The sequence below is a fragment of the Dendrobium catenatum genome, unplaced genomic scaffold (genome assembly GCF_001605985.2).
Source record: "Dendrobium catenatum unplaced genomic scaffold, ASM160598v2 fragScaff_scaffold_1579, whole genome shotgun sequence".
In the NCBI taxonomy this organism is placed as follows: Eukaryota; Viridiplantae; Streptophyta; class Magnoliopsida; order Asparagales; family Orchidaceae; genus Dendrobium; species Dendrobium catenatum.
In genome coordinates, this window is record NW_021320041.1 from 431311 (window position 1) to 449729 (window position 18419).

Here is an 18419-nt window from a genome sequence, read left to right on the forward strand (position 1 = left end):
TTCGGGTTGACCCGTTTAGATCCGGGTTGGGTCGGGTTCGACCCGAACCCGACGGGTTGACCCGAATTGACACCCCTAGCTTACTATATCCAGAATGGCATCCCTTCCTCTTTGCTTTTGCCATGCGTCTAGCATGAGATATGTAGTTAATCTTCATAGGTTTCTTAATAATAAAACTATATTTTACCAACTTCCCAATATTTTATCATGAGTTTGCCAAGGATATCTCGCTGACCTTGTTAGGGTCGAGCTAGACTTTTCCCCCTTTTTTTAAACAAAGTGCTCATATATAAGTCATACAATTAACAACAAATAGGTACTGAAAAAATATTCGTAGAAGAGATTTAACATAACAAACTATAAAAGACTAATGAAATAGTTCTAAAATAAAAAATCACTCAAAGAACGAAAAGATTTTAAATTATAATCTCATTAGTAGCCGAATACATCATTCATTTCTTCTTGCCCGACTTGGCAACATCTCCAGCTTTGGTCTTGTTCACACCACGAATTTTCTTAGCTCTGTTCTTTCTTTCTTTCATCTGCTTCCTTGATTTCTCCACCTTTGTGGCCAATCCATTCCTAATGAGTCGGTATTTGGGCTCAAACTTCTTAGCGCTCTCCACAGAATCATATATCAGGCCAAACCCAGTAGACTTCCCACCGCCAAAATGCGTCCTGAATTTGAACACAAAGATCGAGTTCTGATCCTTAACATCATACAGCTTCGCTAGCTTCTCTTTCAACTCAGCCTTGGATACATTTGGCCTTCCCGGATGAAGAACATCGATCACGAATTGCTTGCGCGATAGAAGGCGATTAGTCATGAACTTTCGGGTCCTGATGGTAACTGCTTTGGAATCTGCCATTGTTTTTCCTCCCTCTGATCAGGAAAAGCTCGTGCCGCTTGTAAATGAGAGAAATCGGCGAGAAGGTGACTCCTGAGGATGGGAAAGGTGGAACAATAGAACTCCATGTTATATTTATGGGGAGAAGAATAATAGGGTTGCACATTATAATATTTTATATTATGAAAATATAATAGAATAATTGAAATATTTATATCAAATTATTCTATCAAAAAATTTGTTAAGATAAGTCTCAAACCTTTTAAATTTGATTTAAGATTTGCGCAATTCTAATTATTCATACAACGACGTTATTCTTAAACCATATCTAACTTTTTTTGGACTCATCCCACCGAAAACCAAAGTTTCTATAACAAGACAACGACAACAAAAAATGGTTATATATAGCATAAAATTTGTGCGTGATAACAAATGTTTACCAAAATTATATATTTGCCCATGTATATTGAAATGAATTTTTAATTCTTATATATGTTTTATATGGGATGGTTTTCTTATTGCTTCTTAGGTCAGCTTTTTTGTACAAAATATAAAATTTTATTACTAAAAAGATTCTTTAAGAAGAAGTAAGAAAGCCATCCCAAATGAAGCAATATTCTCATTTATTATACAACATTACACTAATAAAAAAAATCGCACAAAACTATCTTTATAGCAATAAAAATAGCCAGGTGTTGATACCACGAATAATGTGCCTTTACTTGAAATACGCTCTTCCAAACCTACAAATGTTTAACAAAATTTGCCTCACATGCACTATTCCTATATTTATAACTATTATCGATACTACCATATATCGTTGATTGAGATTAAAAATATGAAGGTATTAACCAGTTATGTTGCTTCATTTCCAATCATTTTCTTCAATGGCATTAAAGAGGTCAATGTAGGCAAAATTCTTATGTTCCAATCAATATCGCACAATCTTCTTAAGAATCTCATAAGCCTAATGCTTGGGATCCCCACATATCAAATCTTAACTTATATGGGATGTCATAATAATTTCACATTCACCATGAAGATCTACCGTAAGGTGTGAATAAATGAGTGGTTTGATTTTATAGTAATCGCTAAGAAGAGAGGTTGCTTCATCCTTACCTTTCTGAAGAGGTTCCCAATGAAGTGGTGGAATATTAATGTTCCAATAGCAGTTGAATTGCAACAATGAAATTATGAAAGCTAGCTGGAATATTTGCAGAGGAAGAGGGAGATGTATCCTATGTTAGAGGACATGTAAAGGTGGAGGCAGATATACCTATGATTCTAGAGGTGGCTTACACACAACTTGCAATGGCAATATTTGAGATGGCCTTCGATGATAGAGATGATTATGATAGACGATGAATGACATGCCTGATATATATAAATGCAGCAATAACTAATACCCATTTTATCACATCTAAATTGGGTGGATACAACTCAACATTGCAATTCTTTTGCTAAAAACCAAGTCTTCAACCCTATAAAAAAGTTGCCTATTTATATATTTTACGCCACACCACCAATATTTTATGTTTGAGCACTAAATGCATGAAAAATAAATTTAATTTAATAAATTAATAGAATTGATAATATTTTTATATTAAATACCATTAACATTTATACTTTTTATTGAAATATATAAATAGGTTTTTTTTTGTTTTTGTCTTTTGGTTGCATTTATGATTGCACATCTCTTGATAGCTAGTTCGAGGACGGTTACTATGCTCTTTCTTGTACAAGATTTTTATGATTATATAATATAATAATGGGTGCAAATTCAAAAAGTTTGTATGGCTTTATCTAATTTCTTGCATAAATTAAAAACTTTAAAAATGTCTTGTATTTACCCAACTAGCATATAAAGTTTGGTATCATTTCCTTGCTTTGGAATTAAGATTGGCTCATTACTATCCACATTCCTCTTCGAAGACTACCATTAACAACGAGCCTTAATCATTTTGATCACTTTTGTCCTCTTCTAATAGCTCTCTTCATAGCCATGATGCTATACGTTAGTAATTTGGACACTTTTAAGCCGTTTGATGGAGCACTCCCAACATGTAATTGATCTTTACTATATTTACTAGTCATGCCAATAAATATATATATATATATATATATCTCTCTCTGAACACAAAGATCGAGTTCTGATCCTTAACATCATACAGCTTCGCTAGCTTCTCTTTCAACTCAGCCTTGGATACATTTGGCCTTCCCGGATGAAGAACATCGATCACGAATTGCTTGCGCGATAGAAGACGATTAGTCATGAACTTTCGGGTCCTGATGGTAACTGCTTTGGAATCTGCCATTGTTTTTCCTCCCTCTGATCAGGAAAAGCTCGTGCCGCTTGTAAATGAGAGAAATCGGCGAGAAGGTGACTCCTGAGGATGGGAAAGGTGGAACAATAGAACTCCATGTTATATTTATGGGGAGAAGAATAATAGGGTTGCACATTATAATATTTTATATTATGAAAATATAATAGAATAATTGAAAAGTTTATATCAAATTATTCTATCAAAAAATTTGTTAAGATGAGTCTCAAACCTTTTAAATTTGATTTAAGATTTGCGTAATTCTAATTATTTATACAACGGCGTTATTCTTAAACCATATCTAACTTTTTTTAGACTCATCCCACCGAAAATCAAAGTTTCTATAACATGACAACGACAACAAAAAATGGTTATATATAGCATAAAATTTGTGCGTGATAACAAATGTTTACCAAAATTATATATTTTCCCATGTATATTGAAATGAATTTTTAAATCTTATATATGTTTTATATGGGATGGTTTTCTTACTGCTTCTTAGGTCAGTTTTTTTGTACAAAAAATAAAATTTTATTACTAAAAAGATTCTTTAAGAAGAAGTAAGAAAGCCATCCCAAATGAAGCAATATTCTCATTTATTATACAACATTACACTTATAAATAAAATCGCACAAATCTATCTTTATAGCAATAAAAATAGCCAGGTGTTGATACCACGAATAATGTGCTTTTGCTTGAAATACGCTCTTCCAAAACTATAAATGTTTAACAAAATTATCCCCATACTATTCCTATATTTATAACTATTATCTATATACTACCAAAAAATAAGGCAATCGCAGCACAAATTTTGAGCTATCGTGGTGGTTTTAACCGCCACAATTTTCTTTGCAGCGGTTCTAAAACCGCTACAAATACGCTGTATTTAGTATGCGCTGCAACGACATTTCGCTGCGGTTTCACGACCGGCGGGGGTAGCAAATCCGAATCGCTAGCTATTGCAGCGGTTATAACCGCTGCACGCAACCAGAATTGTGCCGGTAAAAACCGGTGTTAAAAGGTTTTTTGGTGTGTCAAAAAAATGGTGCTATCTGCACCGGTTAAAACCGGTATAATTAGCAGCGGTAAAAATCGATTCTAAAAGTCGGTTTTGGCAGCGGTTTTAAAACCGCTCCTAACATCTGCTGCGAAAAATCCAAATTTTTAGTAGTGATACTACCATATATCGTTGATTGAGATGAAAAATATGAAGGTATTAACTAGTTATGTTGCTTTATTTTCTATCATTTTCTTCAATGGCATTAAAGAGGTCAATGTTAAAAAAATCTTAGAGATCCCTTTGAACCTTTACATAATATTAAAAAAATGTATATAAAGTAATATGATATGAAGTATAACATATATGTTTGATCTTAAATTATCAAGCGAGAGATTAGGTGTATGCTTAACTCATAAACATTAATAGCAAAAGAAATCAAAATAAATATGAATCCTCTCATTAACATCATTATTATCTAGGACAATACTTTGTAAATCAAATTTTATTATTTCTTAATTTTAAAAAAATAATCTTCTTGATTTTAATGAATAAAATAAGAACTTAAATATATGAAAAAATTAACATGGGTCAATTTTATTAGCCTGAAGAAATGATTTTATGAAGGCAAAGAATGATTTTTTTTATTAAATTTAATAGGATTATTGTTGTAGACTAGAATATTCACGGTGGTAGAAAGAAAGAGCTTAATGTCTTAGCTTTGAACAAAAATTCAGCACACATATAGATAAAGAGAGAGGGGTTCGAGAGTCATAAACGATACCAAATTTTTTGTGTGTAAAACCATAAAAGGAGGAAAAACGATAGGGCCTAACACAGTTGAACTAGTTTAACTAGTGTTTATTGTTGATTACAAATGAGGCCCTTTTGTGGGAAAAAGGCTTTGGCTTGTGTACATTATATATAACACATTACATGGTGGTAGTTAGAAGAATCTAGAGATATCAGAGTTGTTCTGAAAATAGTGTTTGAGTGCTATTGTGGTCGGAGGGACCATAGTTGGCAGGCTACAGGAGGTCGGAGGGACTATATTCAGTGGGCGACTGTGGTCAAAGGACTATAATCGGCGCGCGATGGTAGACAGACAGACCATAGTCGGTAGGAGACAACTATATGAGGGATAATAGTTGGCAAGTGGTAAAGGTCATAGGGACCGTGGTCGACAGACGAGGTTGGTCATAGGGACCATAGTCAATGGGATATGGTGGTCCGAGGGATCATGGTCAGTAGGTGGCGAAGGTCGTAGGAACCATAGTTAGTAGGTGACAATGGTAAGAGGGACCTTAGTTGGTAGTCGATGGGAGGTCGAAACGATCGTAGTCGGTAGCTGATAGTTGTTGTAGGAGCAGTAGTAAGCAGGAGAAAGTGGTTGGAAGGATCATAGTCAGTGGCGATAGTGGTCGGAAGGATTGTAATTAGCGACAATGTTGGTTAGTGAGTCCGCAGTCATCTGGTGACAGTGGTTGGAGAGACCAAAGTCAGTGGGCGAAGAGAGGTCAGTGGGATCGTAATCGATGGGTGATAGTGGTCAGAAGGACTGACATAGATAGTGGTCGATGAGACTATAGTCAACGGACGATAATGGATGAAAGAATTATAGTCGGCGGGCGATAGTGATTGGTCGGACTGTGAGGTGGTCTGGCGGTTGTCGGCAGCCAGACTGTGGTCTAATAGAGGTCAGCGACTAGGCAGTGATCCGATGATGGTCAGGTTGAAGTTCGACAATGGTTAACGACCATGTGGTAGTTTGATAGTGATTTATTATCGGGTGGAAGTCAGGCGGCTAACGGTGACCGGGCAGTAGTTTAGTGGTGGTCGATGGGTGACAGTGGCACGAGGGATGGTCGGGCGAAAGTTCAGCGACGGTTGGTTGTCGGGTGTAAGTTTAGTGGAGGTTGGCGGCCAGGTGATGGTCTAATGATGGTTGATCAAAAGTCTGAACGTGGTCGGCAGCCGGGTCGAAGTCTGGCAATGGTCGGTGGCCAGTGGAAGTTCAGCATCGGTCGATGGTCGAGTGGAAGTCCAACAATAGTAGGCGACCAGGTGATGGTATGACGATAACCGATGAAGGTTCGGTGGTGGTAGTATTGGAGCTCTTGAAGCGTCAAAGCTCTCTCCAATCTCCCGCCAAAGGTCCAAGCTCCAAGCCTCCCCTTCTTCTATTTACAATTTTTTTAGGGTGACATGTCTCATAAATATGGAGAAGATTTAGGGCGAATTCGGAGTGCTCCCTCATATGACCCATATCGATCCCCTCGATCAAAAAACATTTTTCAAGCATTTATGTTCCTATATGATGTCAGAATTAAGCGATTTTGGGCTCGTTGGATTCGTTTCATTGAGCTGCTCGATTTGACTATAATCATACCATCATTAGATATCATTTGATCATTCAAATTTTGCTTTGAATCTTTTAAATAGGCTTCATGCCCTCGATTTGGTCGCATTTGGGCTCGTATTGGACTGATTTTCGTATTGTTGGATTCATCTTTTCGAGACATTAAGTTTTACTATATGTTTGCTGAAGTTGAAGTTCAAAGGATCTTGAATTTAATTTTGGAATTTTCCAACTCAAATATTCCTCGAGATTCATGCTGGATCAAGTCGATTTTTGGTGACGTATCAATTATTATAATCATTTTTGTTTAAATTATGAAATATTAAGATAATTACATAAACTGAAAAAATTAAGTAAAGTAAAAAATTTAAATGCAACTACAAAGCTGAAAAATTACCATTCACAAACTTAAATCAGCACAACTATTCAAGTGCGATTATTACAAAAAAAACTTAAATATTACTACACTTATGAAACTGAAAAAAAAAAAAAAAACTTCAAATCACATAAAAAAGACAACAACATTAAGTCTTTATCCCACTACGTTGGGTCAGCTACATTAATCTTTTTTTCTCCATTGTATCCAATTAAAAGTCAAGTTCTTATTTAAATCTAATAAAAAAAGATCATTTCTAATATTTTCTAACCAAGTATTTTCTCTACCTTTCTTATCATAAGTCAAATCTAATACCTCTACTTTCCTAACCGGGTCATCGAAAGGCCGCCGTTTATGTATCCAAACCATCTAAGGCGACTCTCTCTAATCTTATCTTCTATTGGAGCTACTCCAACCTTTTCACGTATATGCTTATTTCGTATCCTATCTCTAAGGGTAAAGCCACTCATCCACCTGAGCATCCTCATCTCTGCCACACTTAACTTAGTATTATGCTTCTCTTTTAATTGCCAACCATCATCTATAGAATTTTCCCTTAAGTTTGAGGGGCACTTTTTTATCACACAAAAAGCCTGATGCATTCCTCCACTTGAACCATCCAACTTGAATTCTGCTGATAATATCCTCATCGATTTCACCATAACTCTGAACCATAGATCCAAGATATCTAAAACATATACTTTTATTAATGACTTGATCACCCGAAGTCACAATCACCTCACTAGGTCTATTACTAGTAAAATTACACTCCATATATTCCATTTTAGATCTACTCAAGCGAAAACCTTTAGACTCTAAGGTTGACTTCCATAATTCAAGTTTACCTTCAACTCTCTCTAGTCTTATCAATAAGAAGAATATCATCAGCAAAAGACATACACAAAGGTACATCCTCTTGTAAATGTCTAGTGAGAACATCCATGACTAAAGAAAAAAGATATGGGCTTAAGGCTAATCATTGATGTAACACAACCGAAATAGGGAAATACTTGGTCAAACCACCTTGTGTTTGAATACAAGTAATAGCTCATGCATACATATCTTTATAGCACTTATCTCGGAACTTTATCATATGTTTTTTCTAAATCAATACATATCATATGTAGATCCTCCTTATTTTCTCTATATTTCTCCATCAAACCTCTTAATAAATGTATGGCTTCCATAGTCAACCTACCCGGCATGAATCCAATTTGATTTTGAGAAACCTAAAAAAATAAAAAAATGTTAGAATTATAACCTATAATTTCCAACTTGAAATGTTTTCTGTTTTCTCATAAATATAGAAATTATTCCATAATATGTAGTCCGCATTAGCGTATTTGTTCTTTTTCAAATTTCATTTTATCTACACTATGTTTTCAAATTTTAATTAGTATTAGGTTTCATTTAAGATTACTTTTTTACTGCTTCTTAAAATAATTTTCTATTACAAAAATTAAAATTTTTGTACAAAAACATTACTTTTAAAAACAGTAAAAAATTCATCCCAAACAAAACCTTAAACTACTTTTAAAAATTTAGCCAAGGATGGGTGAACTCTTTTTATAGACAAGAATTTTTTCTAAATTGACGAACTCTATGCATTTTTTTTGCTCCTCTATCATGATGTTATAGAATCATTATAAGATTTCATTTGGGAGGGCTTTAAAACTGCTTCTTAAAGCGACTTTCTAGTACAAAATTTTCTATTTTTGGACTAAAAAGCTGTTTTAAGAAGCAGTAAAAAAGCCGTCCCAAACGAAGCCTAAGTCGACAATAAAAAGCATAGAATCATTTGTTGAAATACTATACTGATCTTGATGTTCTTGTTGGTTAAATGGTGAATCAACATTGCTAAATGGGAATTAATGACCAATTAGAATCCCTTAAAAATTATTGTCTCAATTTGTTGGCCACTGCATGATAAAATTTTTGGCGAATCTCGCCCCGAATGAAATTGTCAGGGGAAAATGTGAGGATATTTTTGGTATTTAGTTGAATAAGAAAATGTTCTACTGTATTCAACCAAATACCGAAAAACATTCTATCGTATTCTGTTGAATACATGAAAAATTTCTCCTATTTGTCAATATGCAACCACTGAATTTGATATTTTATGGCATTTGATCCTTCTTAGTATTTTTATTTTTATAAGCTCCTCTTGTTTATTTTAATTATGGTCAAGCTCCTTTTAAAGATTTTCCCTTTCTAATTCTCATTGTGGGTCAAATCAAGTATTTTTGGATTGGTGGTTGGACTCGAATATGATTTGAACATTAATTGTGTAGATAAAAATATAATTGTCTATTAAAGGATTTAATCATATTCGTAGGATCTGGGTGATTATTAGGTAGTGTCTCAGGCTCTAAGTTGGATATACTTTTTTTTTTTTTAATATTTAGATCAATTTAAATAAATTTACACACATATCACATACACAAGGTTAGAAACCAACCATACATGTGAGTTGCGTCTATGGGTGTAAACGAGTGTAGTCGAGCTTGACTCGTGAGTCAAATACCGAGCTTGAACTCTAGTCGAGCTCGACTCAGAACATTGAAACGGGCTCGTCGAGCCGCTCGAATTTGCCCGCTATTTCAACATGCGAACCTCAGGCAGTCTGGCATCTTTCGCTGCCCGTTATTTTCCGCAAGTGATCCAGACCCATCGTCGCTTTCACGCTCATCTCATGGGCACACAACACGAGTAGACACAATCGCCTTGAGCATTGTCCACTTCAAATTTGAGGGGGATTAGGCGAGAATAATGATAAAAAATTTTAGAATAAATTTTTAGGCGGGATTAGGCAGGTTGAAATTTAATAAATAAAATAAAAAATTATTTTAAAAATATTATTAGCGAGTCGAGCCGGGTTGTGAGCTTATGAACTCGAGCCGGGTTGTGAGCTTATGAACCGAATCTTATCAAATTCGAACTTGACTCACGAACTTGATAAACTTGCCTCGCTGAGCCGGCCTGGGTCAGCTACACCTAGTTGCGTCTAAGCTACTTATACTCATATTATTTTCTCCGCTTAACCAACTTCACCATGGATCCTTCTTCATCTGCTTTTTCTCGCGAACTATTGCACGTTTTCTGGCACGAGGGCATGCTTAGCCACGACGCCGGCACCGGAATCTTTGACACAGGCCAGGATCCTGGCTTCCTGGAGGTGTTGGAGAAGCATCCAGAGAACGCAGATCGAGTGAAAAACATGGTCTCCATCCTCCGCAAGGGTCCAATCTCTCCATACATCTCCTGGCATTCCGGAAGACCTGCCCAGATTTCCGAGCTCCTCTCCTTCCACACATCCGGTAACATTCCCTTCTTCCCTTTCTCTAGGGTTCCTGTGTCAAATTTTCCACTATTTAAAGTGAGATGTGAAAGGTGTGAAGAGTTCTTTGTATAAGTTGTCTAAATTTGGTCAAATATTGTAATGTGGAGCTGTGCATAGTATCTGCTGACTTGTACTAAATTTGGTCATATCCAATGATCCACTGCCTTAATTGCTTATGTAGCCAATGAATCCCCATTCAGGATAGTTAATTTGGGAAAAAAAACTTGGCATCTCCTATATTTCTATTGTCGTGCTTGCGTAGATTCTCATAAAGTATTGTTCGCTTATTGATGAACTTCTAATTTGTTACATTTCTTCGTTACTAGAATACATAGGTGAACTTATCCAGGCTGATAAGGAAGGTGCTAAAGAACTATGTTCGGGTACTTTTCTAAATCGTGGTTCATGGGGTGCTTGTCTTCTTGCTGCTGGAACCACTTTAGAAGCTATGAAGTATGTGCTTGACGGTCATGGGAAGCTTGCTTATGCATTAGTGCGGCCACCTGGTCATCATGCGCAGCCCAGTCGTGCTGATGGCTACTGTTTTCTGAACAATGCTGGTATAGCTGTTCAACTTGCTCTTGACTCTGGCTGCCAAAAGGTTGTGGTAATTGACGTTGATGTCCATTATGGAAATGGTACGGCAGAGGGTTTCTATCGCTCGAACAAGGTTCTCACGATTTCCCTTCATATGAATCATGGTTCTTGGGGACCATCACATCCTCAAAGTGGAGACATTGATGAAGCTGGTGAAGGTGATGGGTTTGGATACAACCTAAACATACCTTTACCCAATGGAACAGGTGATGAGGGGTACGTTTATGCAATGAATAAGTTGGTTGTTCCAGCTGTTCAAGAGTTTAAGCCTGGTGTTGTCATTTTGGTTGTCGGGCAAGATTCAAGTGCGGTGAGTTGGTATATAGATTTTCCATTCTGTTTTCTCTTTTACAGCTGCTTTTTTCTGTAGCTTATTCTATTAGTTACCAAGTGTTTCACAAAATATTTGAAGGTGAACAAAAAAATCCTGTTTGCTCAAACATCTGAAATTTAAATTATGAATGTTTGTTAATGATGATCGTTCTGAATTATTAAAGGAACGGCCTGATTAGACTTTTCCCTAATGAAGGGCAATAAAGCACATGTTTAACGATATTACAGCCCTTAGTTTGAATGTCTAAGAAAGCTCTACAGGGAATGATAGAGAAAATAAAAGGATGGCTACATCATTCATGGTAAAGTTTGAAGATTGAGTAAGCCTCCATGTTTTCAAGGCATAAAGCATAAGTTGACATGTTCACCTGTCTACAAAGTTCGAATTTTTTTTTAATTTATAAAAAATTTAAATATATTTACAAGATGGAAGAATTTGGAAAAATCAGGGAAATTATGAAAAAAACATTTTTTTGGACTCTTATTATAGGCCCTGTTCCCTTTCAAATAATAGTTGTGGTAATTGAGAAACTTAATCCATATTGTATAGTTTTTTGATCAATTTTGTTTTACTATATGCTCACCTATCTTGATGAATTGTCTACATACACTCAAAATGAAAAACATGTTCAAGTGCATTGCAACAGGACTACTCTTTTTGTTGCGCTGAATTTTGTTTTTCAGTTTGATCCAAATGGAAGGCAATGCTTGACCATGGCTGGTTTTAGGCTGATTGGCCAACTATCCCGCCTTCTATCTGATCAGCACTCCAATGGGCGTCTATTGGTTGTTCAAGAAGGCGGTTACCATGTTACATACTCGGCATATTGCCTCCATGCAACGCTTGAAGGTGTTCTAAATCTTCCAGATCCTCTTTTGGCAGATCCTATTGCTTACTACCCTGAAGACAAAGGCTTCACTGTTGAAGTTGTTAATAGTATTAAGCAGCACTGGAAAGATAACATCCCATTCTTGAAGGAAATTTGAGTAGGTATTTCTCTTAGAACATCTATGCCTCCCTACTTAACATGATTTATTTCTTAAGAACATTTAAAGTGGTTCATCCGTCTGAGAATACCTATATTTCATAGCTGGTTATATCTCTAAAGATCTCACCTTGTGAGAAATCATATTAGCATTTGCTATTTACTCATTCACATGCATCAAATTACATAACAGTTAATACTCGTCTTTTGGTTCTCTTGTTTTCCATGCGTCATAAATGTTTATAATGCTTGATATTTGCTTTCTTAGTACAAACTTCCCGTTGATCATTCCTTACTTTTGATTTAAACGGCTATATCTGCTCTTTGACGTCCAAGAAAGCTTGTTATGAGTCGGCTTTTTAGATTGTGCTGCACTTCTTATAAAGATGGGAGCAAAATATCCATTCATTTGTGTATTCCAGTGAGAGCAGAACAAGGAGTAATTGTTGGGACGTCACTATTATCACCCAGAGGTTAGTTTGAATCATAAAGCCGACTATGTCCAGTAAGGTTTAAGCTGTGTATATCAAATTCTTTTTGGATCTTCCAATAGTGTCTTATTTTGGATCTTGTAATAGTGTCTTATGAAGTTGAGTTCCATGGACCCCTATGGATCTGGTACAAGCTTAATGGATCTTAATAATATTAAGTTGTAGGCATGTCGATATGAGTGCATTAAGGGCATCTCCTTCTGAACGCCATTCATCCGTTTACAGCTCTCATGAGCGTTCATCCCAATGGAAAATGAAAACATTTTTTTTGCATTTTACCTCAACTATGAACAGTATGATGTCAATATTGGCGTCGCACTATTCACCCGGATGGCAACCAAATGCTATTCCCATGCTCTCCTTCATAAACATAAAAACAGAGATGAGAAATAATATACACAGAATATTCTTTTTTTTGTGTTAGAAATGGAGTTCCGTTAGAGATGAATTATTGTTTGATATGATTGTTAATGTGTTTTGAAGTGGAAAATATATTTTTCAGATGGAGATGCCCTAAGATATGCTTAACTATATTCATTTTTTCAGATTTAATCAAAATAAATTATAACGCGGGATAGAAAAATATAAAGCAAGATAAAAAAATGTATCATATTAAAAAACTTTTATAAATTTTACTTGAAAAAATGTTCAACCAAAGGGATTTGAAAAAATATCACAAGAAATCAATCTTCAATAGTTGTCTTCCTATCACATTACAAAAAACTATAATACCCCTGCTAAATTTGAATTGCTCAAATATGAATAATGCTAATTTGTTCAAACAAGTTGTCCTAAAATGCAGTTTGAATATTTCATCATGGGGTAAAAATTTAAACTTAAAATAATTATGTCAGAATATCCTAAGAAACTAAAACAACCACCACAGATTAATCAATTGAACCTTCTGATATCTCATCAGAAGCAGAGGTAACCGAGATTCTGGAATGGTGATCTAGACCCATTAACCTTCTGGTCTTAAAATCTCTTGATTTGATAACTCCAGGTAGAAATCCAATAGCTCTGAAGAATGTAATCTGCATCAAAGCATTCCTCCTACCTAGAGAAATTACTTCCATTTTGGGAAATGGCCTGTACTTATAGCTTTTCTTCTTTACCTTTCCTCATCAAAATCTTCAGGTTCTTTGCGGCTACCGTTGCGTGCTGCTGAGCTGAGAATCCTTGCTTGAGTTCCTGCATGTTAAAATAAATTAAACATCAATATATAGTTTTCACTTCATAAAAGTTGATTTATGAAAATTATTTTGTATTATTTAGTTGATTTTTATTTATTAGTCTGATAAAGTCGATTAATCCTTTGTAAGGAATTGGTTTAATTTTAGATTAGGTTATTTTACAAGACACCACACCCGTGTTCGATACCTATGTATAGATGCTATAGGTTGATGACTTGTTGTAAATCTAGGGGAAAATTCAATAAAACTATAGTATTATTTTCCTCCAAAATCCTCTCCATCTCTTCCATTCTTCCCTGTCTCTCTCCCTCTCTCTCTTAATCAAGAAGCTCAAGCTTCCTCTCAAGATCCAACATCCTTTATAGACAAGTACCCAACTCTCACTTTTTCTCACTAAAATTTTATTCCCAAAGTAAAGAAATTATGCTAAAATACACTCTAAGGCATTTCCTTCATCTTTCTTTCTATGTTATTTTCTGGTGGAATCTGTCATGTTCATATGTTAGATTACTTATTTTCCTTAATCTTTCTTGTTTATATGTTATTTGCTAAATTTCCTTGATCTGATTGATTTTGTTTTTGTAGTGCTTTGGACTTTGTTCATGCTGGACCAAAGTAAAATGATAGCATATTCAATATTTCAAATAATTAAATTATGAATTTGATTTAGGTAGGACTAAAAAGAGGCATGTAATAACACGTAGGAAAGTCAATATATTTTCAACATCTCTATTATACATGTACCATAGAAATTAAGATGTCATGTTGGTTCGCAACCTCTGGGTAAATCGCACTACTCTTATGTATGGTAATTCATATGAATAAATGCGTCGAAACATAGCTAACTTTCAAGGAGTGTAAAACATGCCTAAAAAATAATACAAATGCATCAAATGATTAAAAATAAGGAGATTTACATACATACCACTAAATTCTTATATATTTAAAAATCTAACCTCTAAAATCTTATATTTACTTATGCAACACCTTAATTTCTTAAGCACATCAAAAATATATGGATGAAAATATTTAATTCTCCTTAAATAAGTTAGTATTAGTGACGTTTTGAAATGATTTAAGAATTAAGTATTTAGATAAATAAATATAAACATTAAGGTGTTAGATATGTAAATATACAAAAATTCAATGGTATGTTTATAAATTCCCCTAAAAATAATTGTGGTTTGGCCTTGCGGCTTGATTTCTGTCCTATGAATTTAAGAAGCCTTGGACCACTGTGAACTAGCTTTACTATTTTTTCTGGGCTTTCTGATGCTATTTCTCAAGCCAGCTCCACTCCAGTAGTATCTCCTCTGATGATTGGAATTGATGTGGCGGACTTGATCCTTGCATTATCTGTGGAATTAAACAACAAAATTTTCTGTGGTGTTCTTCTGTGATTACCATGTAAGGGAACTCCAATATATTAGATATGCAGTTTTGCAAGTTTTATATGAAGAGTTATATGACATGAATATATTGTTTGGTTGTACATCTATGCTTTGTGATGCAGTAGATCGGCGGAAGAGAACCAGCTAGAAGAGACAAGGAACCAAATACAAGCTCAAAGGCTTCAAAAGTTATAATATTCATCATTAATTGAGCCACAAGACTCCTTACATCACCTATGTGTAACTTTGTAATAGAACAATTTAAAAATAGGTAGTTTTGTACTATAACTAAAAATGTAATTTGGAAGTGAAAAGCAACAAAAACAAATAGGAATTATAAGACAAGAAAGGGTATGCTAATCCCTAAGCATATTATAACTAAGATATTCAAATCATACTCCCCTTGCATCAGAAAAGTTTGACTCCATCGAGATATTATCGAGATGGTGGTAGATGTTGATATTACAATTAGTCCTCCTAGATCGAAAATTAGATGTTTTCGAGACTTAACATAACCTCCATCAGAAAGATCAATCCCTCCAATAAAGCTCATGACACAACACAACGAGCATTTCTTGGACAAAAAAAAAAAAAAAAAACCTTCACATTACTTCCCTCAACGGAACGGGGAACATTACTTCCCTCAAAGGAACTGAGGGTCTCTTCATCACGAGTCTTCATTAGCCTACCATTTCCCAGCAACAAAACAAAAGTCCAGTCTTGCCATACCATCACCCTAAACATGCTTCATCAGCCCTACCAAGCATTGCAAGATCTGTAATCATCGTGCTGTAAAAATAAAACATCCTTGTCAGCTATCTCAACAAAGACCTGCTGGGCATCATCAATGAGTCCACATTTTGCATACATATCAATCATCACCGATGCCCTTAATTGAATTTCGGCTTGATCAAGAACTTGATGAAGCCATGAAGCATGTAGGGGAGGAATATACTTAGAGTCTCTTGTGGTTGTTGACTTGTTGAGGGGTTGAGGAGATGGGTTTGAAACAAGACCACAGAGCAGTTGACCTGAGTCAGGGATCTGGCTAGTGAAATTATTGTGCTAGAATTCGGCAATGATTAGGTTTTTCTAGTTAGCAATTTCCCTTTGGTACTGTAGCTGAGTTGAGTCGAGGAAATTGTGACAACTGCCACGCTTGTGATGCTCTGTAGCAGTGCAGGAAGGGTTGGAGGCGAAGAACTAGATGAAGAGGCTGGTAAGGATTGAATTGCTTTTTGTTTTTTTTCAAAACCTAGTTGTAGTGGCTCTACCATATCGAAGATAGCAGACTCCTGTACTTCCTAAGCATTAGAGGAATGCTTTAACTCAAAATCAATGCCTGGAGAGATTGTTGGTTTGCACTTTTTAACATTAACATTTCTAGAGCTTGCTGGACACTTTGGATGCACAAGTTCTTCCTCATAGAAATATTCTTCAATTTGGCAGTTAAGCTTTCAGACTGAATAGTGGATGAAACAATCTCTAGAGAAAACGCGGAACTTTTTGGTGACAACTGATCAACAGAGTAGGTTTTCATTGCCCTCCATTGAATCATGCAAAGAATTTTCAAAAACTATCAAAATAGAGAAAACGCGGAACTTTTTGGTGACAAATGATCAACAGAGTAGGTTTCATTGCCCTCCATTGAATCATGCAAAGAATATTCAAAAAATATCAAAATCCCTAAAATAGTGCTTTCTGCTTGTTCTTGTGGAGGTTCTAAAGGCAGGATGAAGACTGGGAGCGGGAGAGCATTGTTTGGAAGGATCTATACCGGTAGCAAAGAACAAGAAAACAAAGCAGAGAAAGAAAAAAAAATCTGTTGGACCGTTTTTCTCTTCACACAAACTTTTCCTTCTATTCAATTCAAAAAGAAAAACTGTTTTCTTCTTCTTACTTACAAAACCTGCACTCTTCTATATATATAAAAAGCAAAAGCAACTATAGCCTAAAAATACAGAGGGAGGAGGAAATGGCGGTACAAAGCAAACTAAATAACTGTTATACAGTTATTGCTTTTAAAAACTAAATAATAACTGTTGTTCAGTTAAAACACTTAAACATAAGATTAACACAAATGACAAAGATTAGATTAACATTGCCTCCCCTAATCTTGTCATTCAAACTTGCAGCTTTTCAGACCAATATTTTTGATCATCTCTATAAACTTCATTCTTCCCAAAGACTTGGTGAATATATCAGCTAACTGCTCTTCTGTTCTGATATAGTCCACTTCAATCTGTTTCTTCTCAATACAACTTCTGATGAAATAATAGCGAGTATCAATATGCTTAGACCTTCCATGGTACACCGGATTCTTGCTCATAGCAATCGCAGATTTGTTATCAACCAACAACTTCACTGTCTTCTCTGCTTCCCCTTTCAATTCACTTAGTAAGCGACTAAGCCATATTCCTTGGCAAGCTGCAGAAGTGATAGCTACATATTCTGCTTCACAAGATGATAAAGCCACTATCTTTTGTTTCTGTGAAGCCCAACTAATCACATGTGGACCCCAAAAGTAGACCATCCCAGTAGTGCTCTTCCTGTCATCTATATCTCCTGCGTGATCACTATCACTAAAGCCAATTAGTCCTCCTTCTGTTTGCCTCTTTGGATACACCAAACCATATTCTGTTGTCCCTTTCACATACCTCAAAATTCTCTTCACAGCAGCAAGGTGCTCAGAATTAGGAGTCTCCATGAATCTACTCACAATTCCAACAGAATACATAATATCTGGCCGTGTATGAGTCAAGTATCTCAAGCTACCAACAATACTCCTATATTGAGTTGAGTCTACCAAAGAATGTGTACCTGATTTGGTAAGCTTGATTCTGGCTTCCATAGGAGTTTGCACTGGATTGCAATCTGCCATTCCCATATCTTCAAGGATCTTTAATGCATAAGATTTTTGACATAATCTTATCTCATCATCAGTCTGTATCACTTCAATGCCCAAATAAAAACTCAACAAGCCAAGATCACTCATATCAAATTTTACCTTCATTTGAGCCTTGAATTCTTCAATGCACTGAACATCAGAACCTGTCACAATCAAGTCATCAACATAGACTCCCACAAGTAGACTTGATTTTTCAGTATGCTTCATGTAAACGGCATGCTCCTGAGAATTTCTTCTAAAACCAAGGGATATTAAACACTCATCTAATTTTGTGTTCCA

General features: G+C 35.5%; 3 protein-coding genes across 27 annotated transcripts in view; 1 reads left to right on the top strand and 2 right to left on the bottom strand.

Moving 5' to 3' along the window:
- Window positions 1-437: 437 nt before the first annotated feature.
- LOC110109351 (40S ribosomal protein S24-1-like) lies at window positions 438-893 on the bottom strand. The gene has a single exon (XM_028700716.1). The coding sequence runs from the start codon at window positions 867-869 to the stop codon at window positions 453-455; it is 417 nt and encodes a 138-aa protein (XP_028556549.1). The 5' UTR covers window positions 870-893; the 3' UTR covers window positions 438-452.
- Window positions 894-9923: 9030 nt separating this feature from the next.
- LOC110109348 (histone deacetylase 8) overlaps window positions 9924-18419 on the top strand; it is a 16923-nt gene continuing 8427 nt past the window's right edge. Inside the window, exons 1-5 of one of the 25 annotated variants that reach the window (XR_002304571.2) lie at window positions 9924-10218; window positions 10568-11148; window positions 12055-12162; window positions 15129-15248; window positions 15355-15831. Coding sequence is in view for 11 of the 25 variants with exons in the window: in XM_028700720.1 (XP_028556553.1) it covers window positions 9954-10218; window positions 10568-11148; window positions 11856-12158 (1149 nt within the window). In the remaining 14 variants the exon portion in view is untranslated. Of the gene's footprint in view, window positions 10219-10567; window positions 11149-11855; window positions 12756-15128; window positions 15832-16681; window positions 16701-18419 lie in introns of those variants that run through there. The other 24 variants (XR_002304570.2, XR_002304572.2, XR_003703042.1 and 21 more) reach the window with 24 other exon arrangements.
- Window positions 16833-18395, bottom strand: LOC114581179 (uncharacterized mitochondrial protein AtMg00810-like). Its single transcript, XM_028700724.1, has one exon. It carries the CDS (start codon window positions 18345-18347, stop codon window positions 17352-17354), a length of 996 nt encoding a protein of 331 aa, XP_028556557.1. The 5' UTR covers window positions 18348-18395; the 3' UTR covers window positions 16833-17351.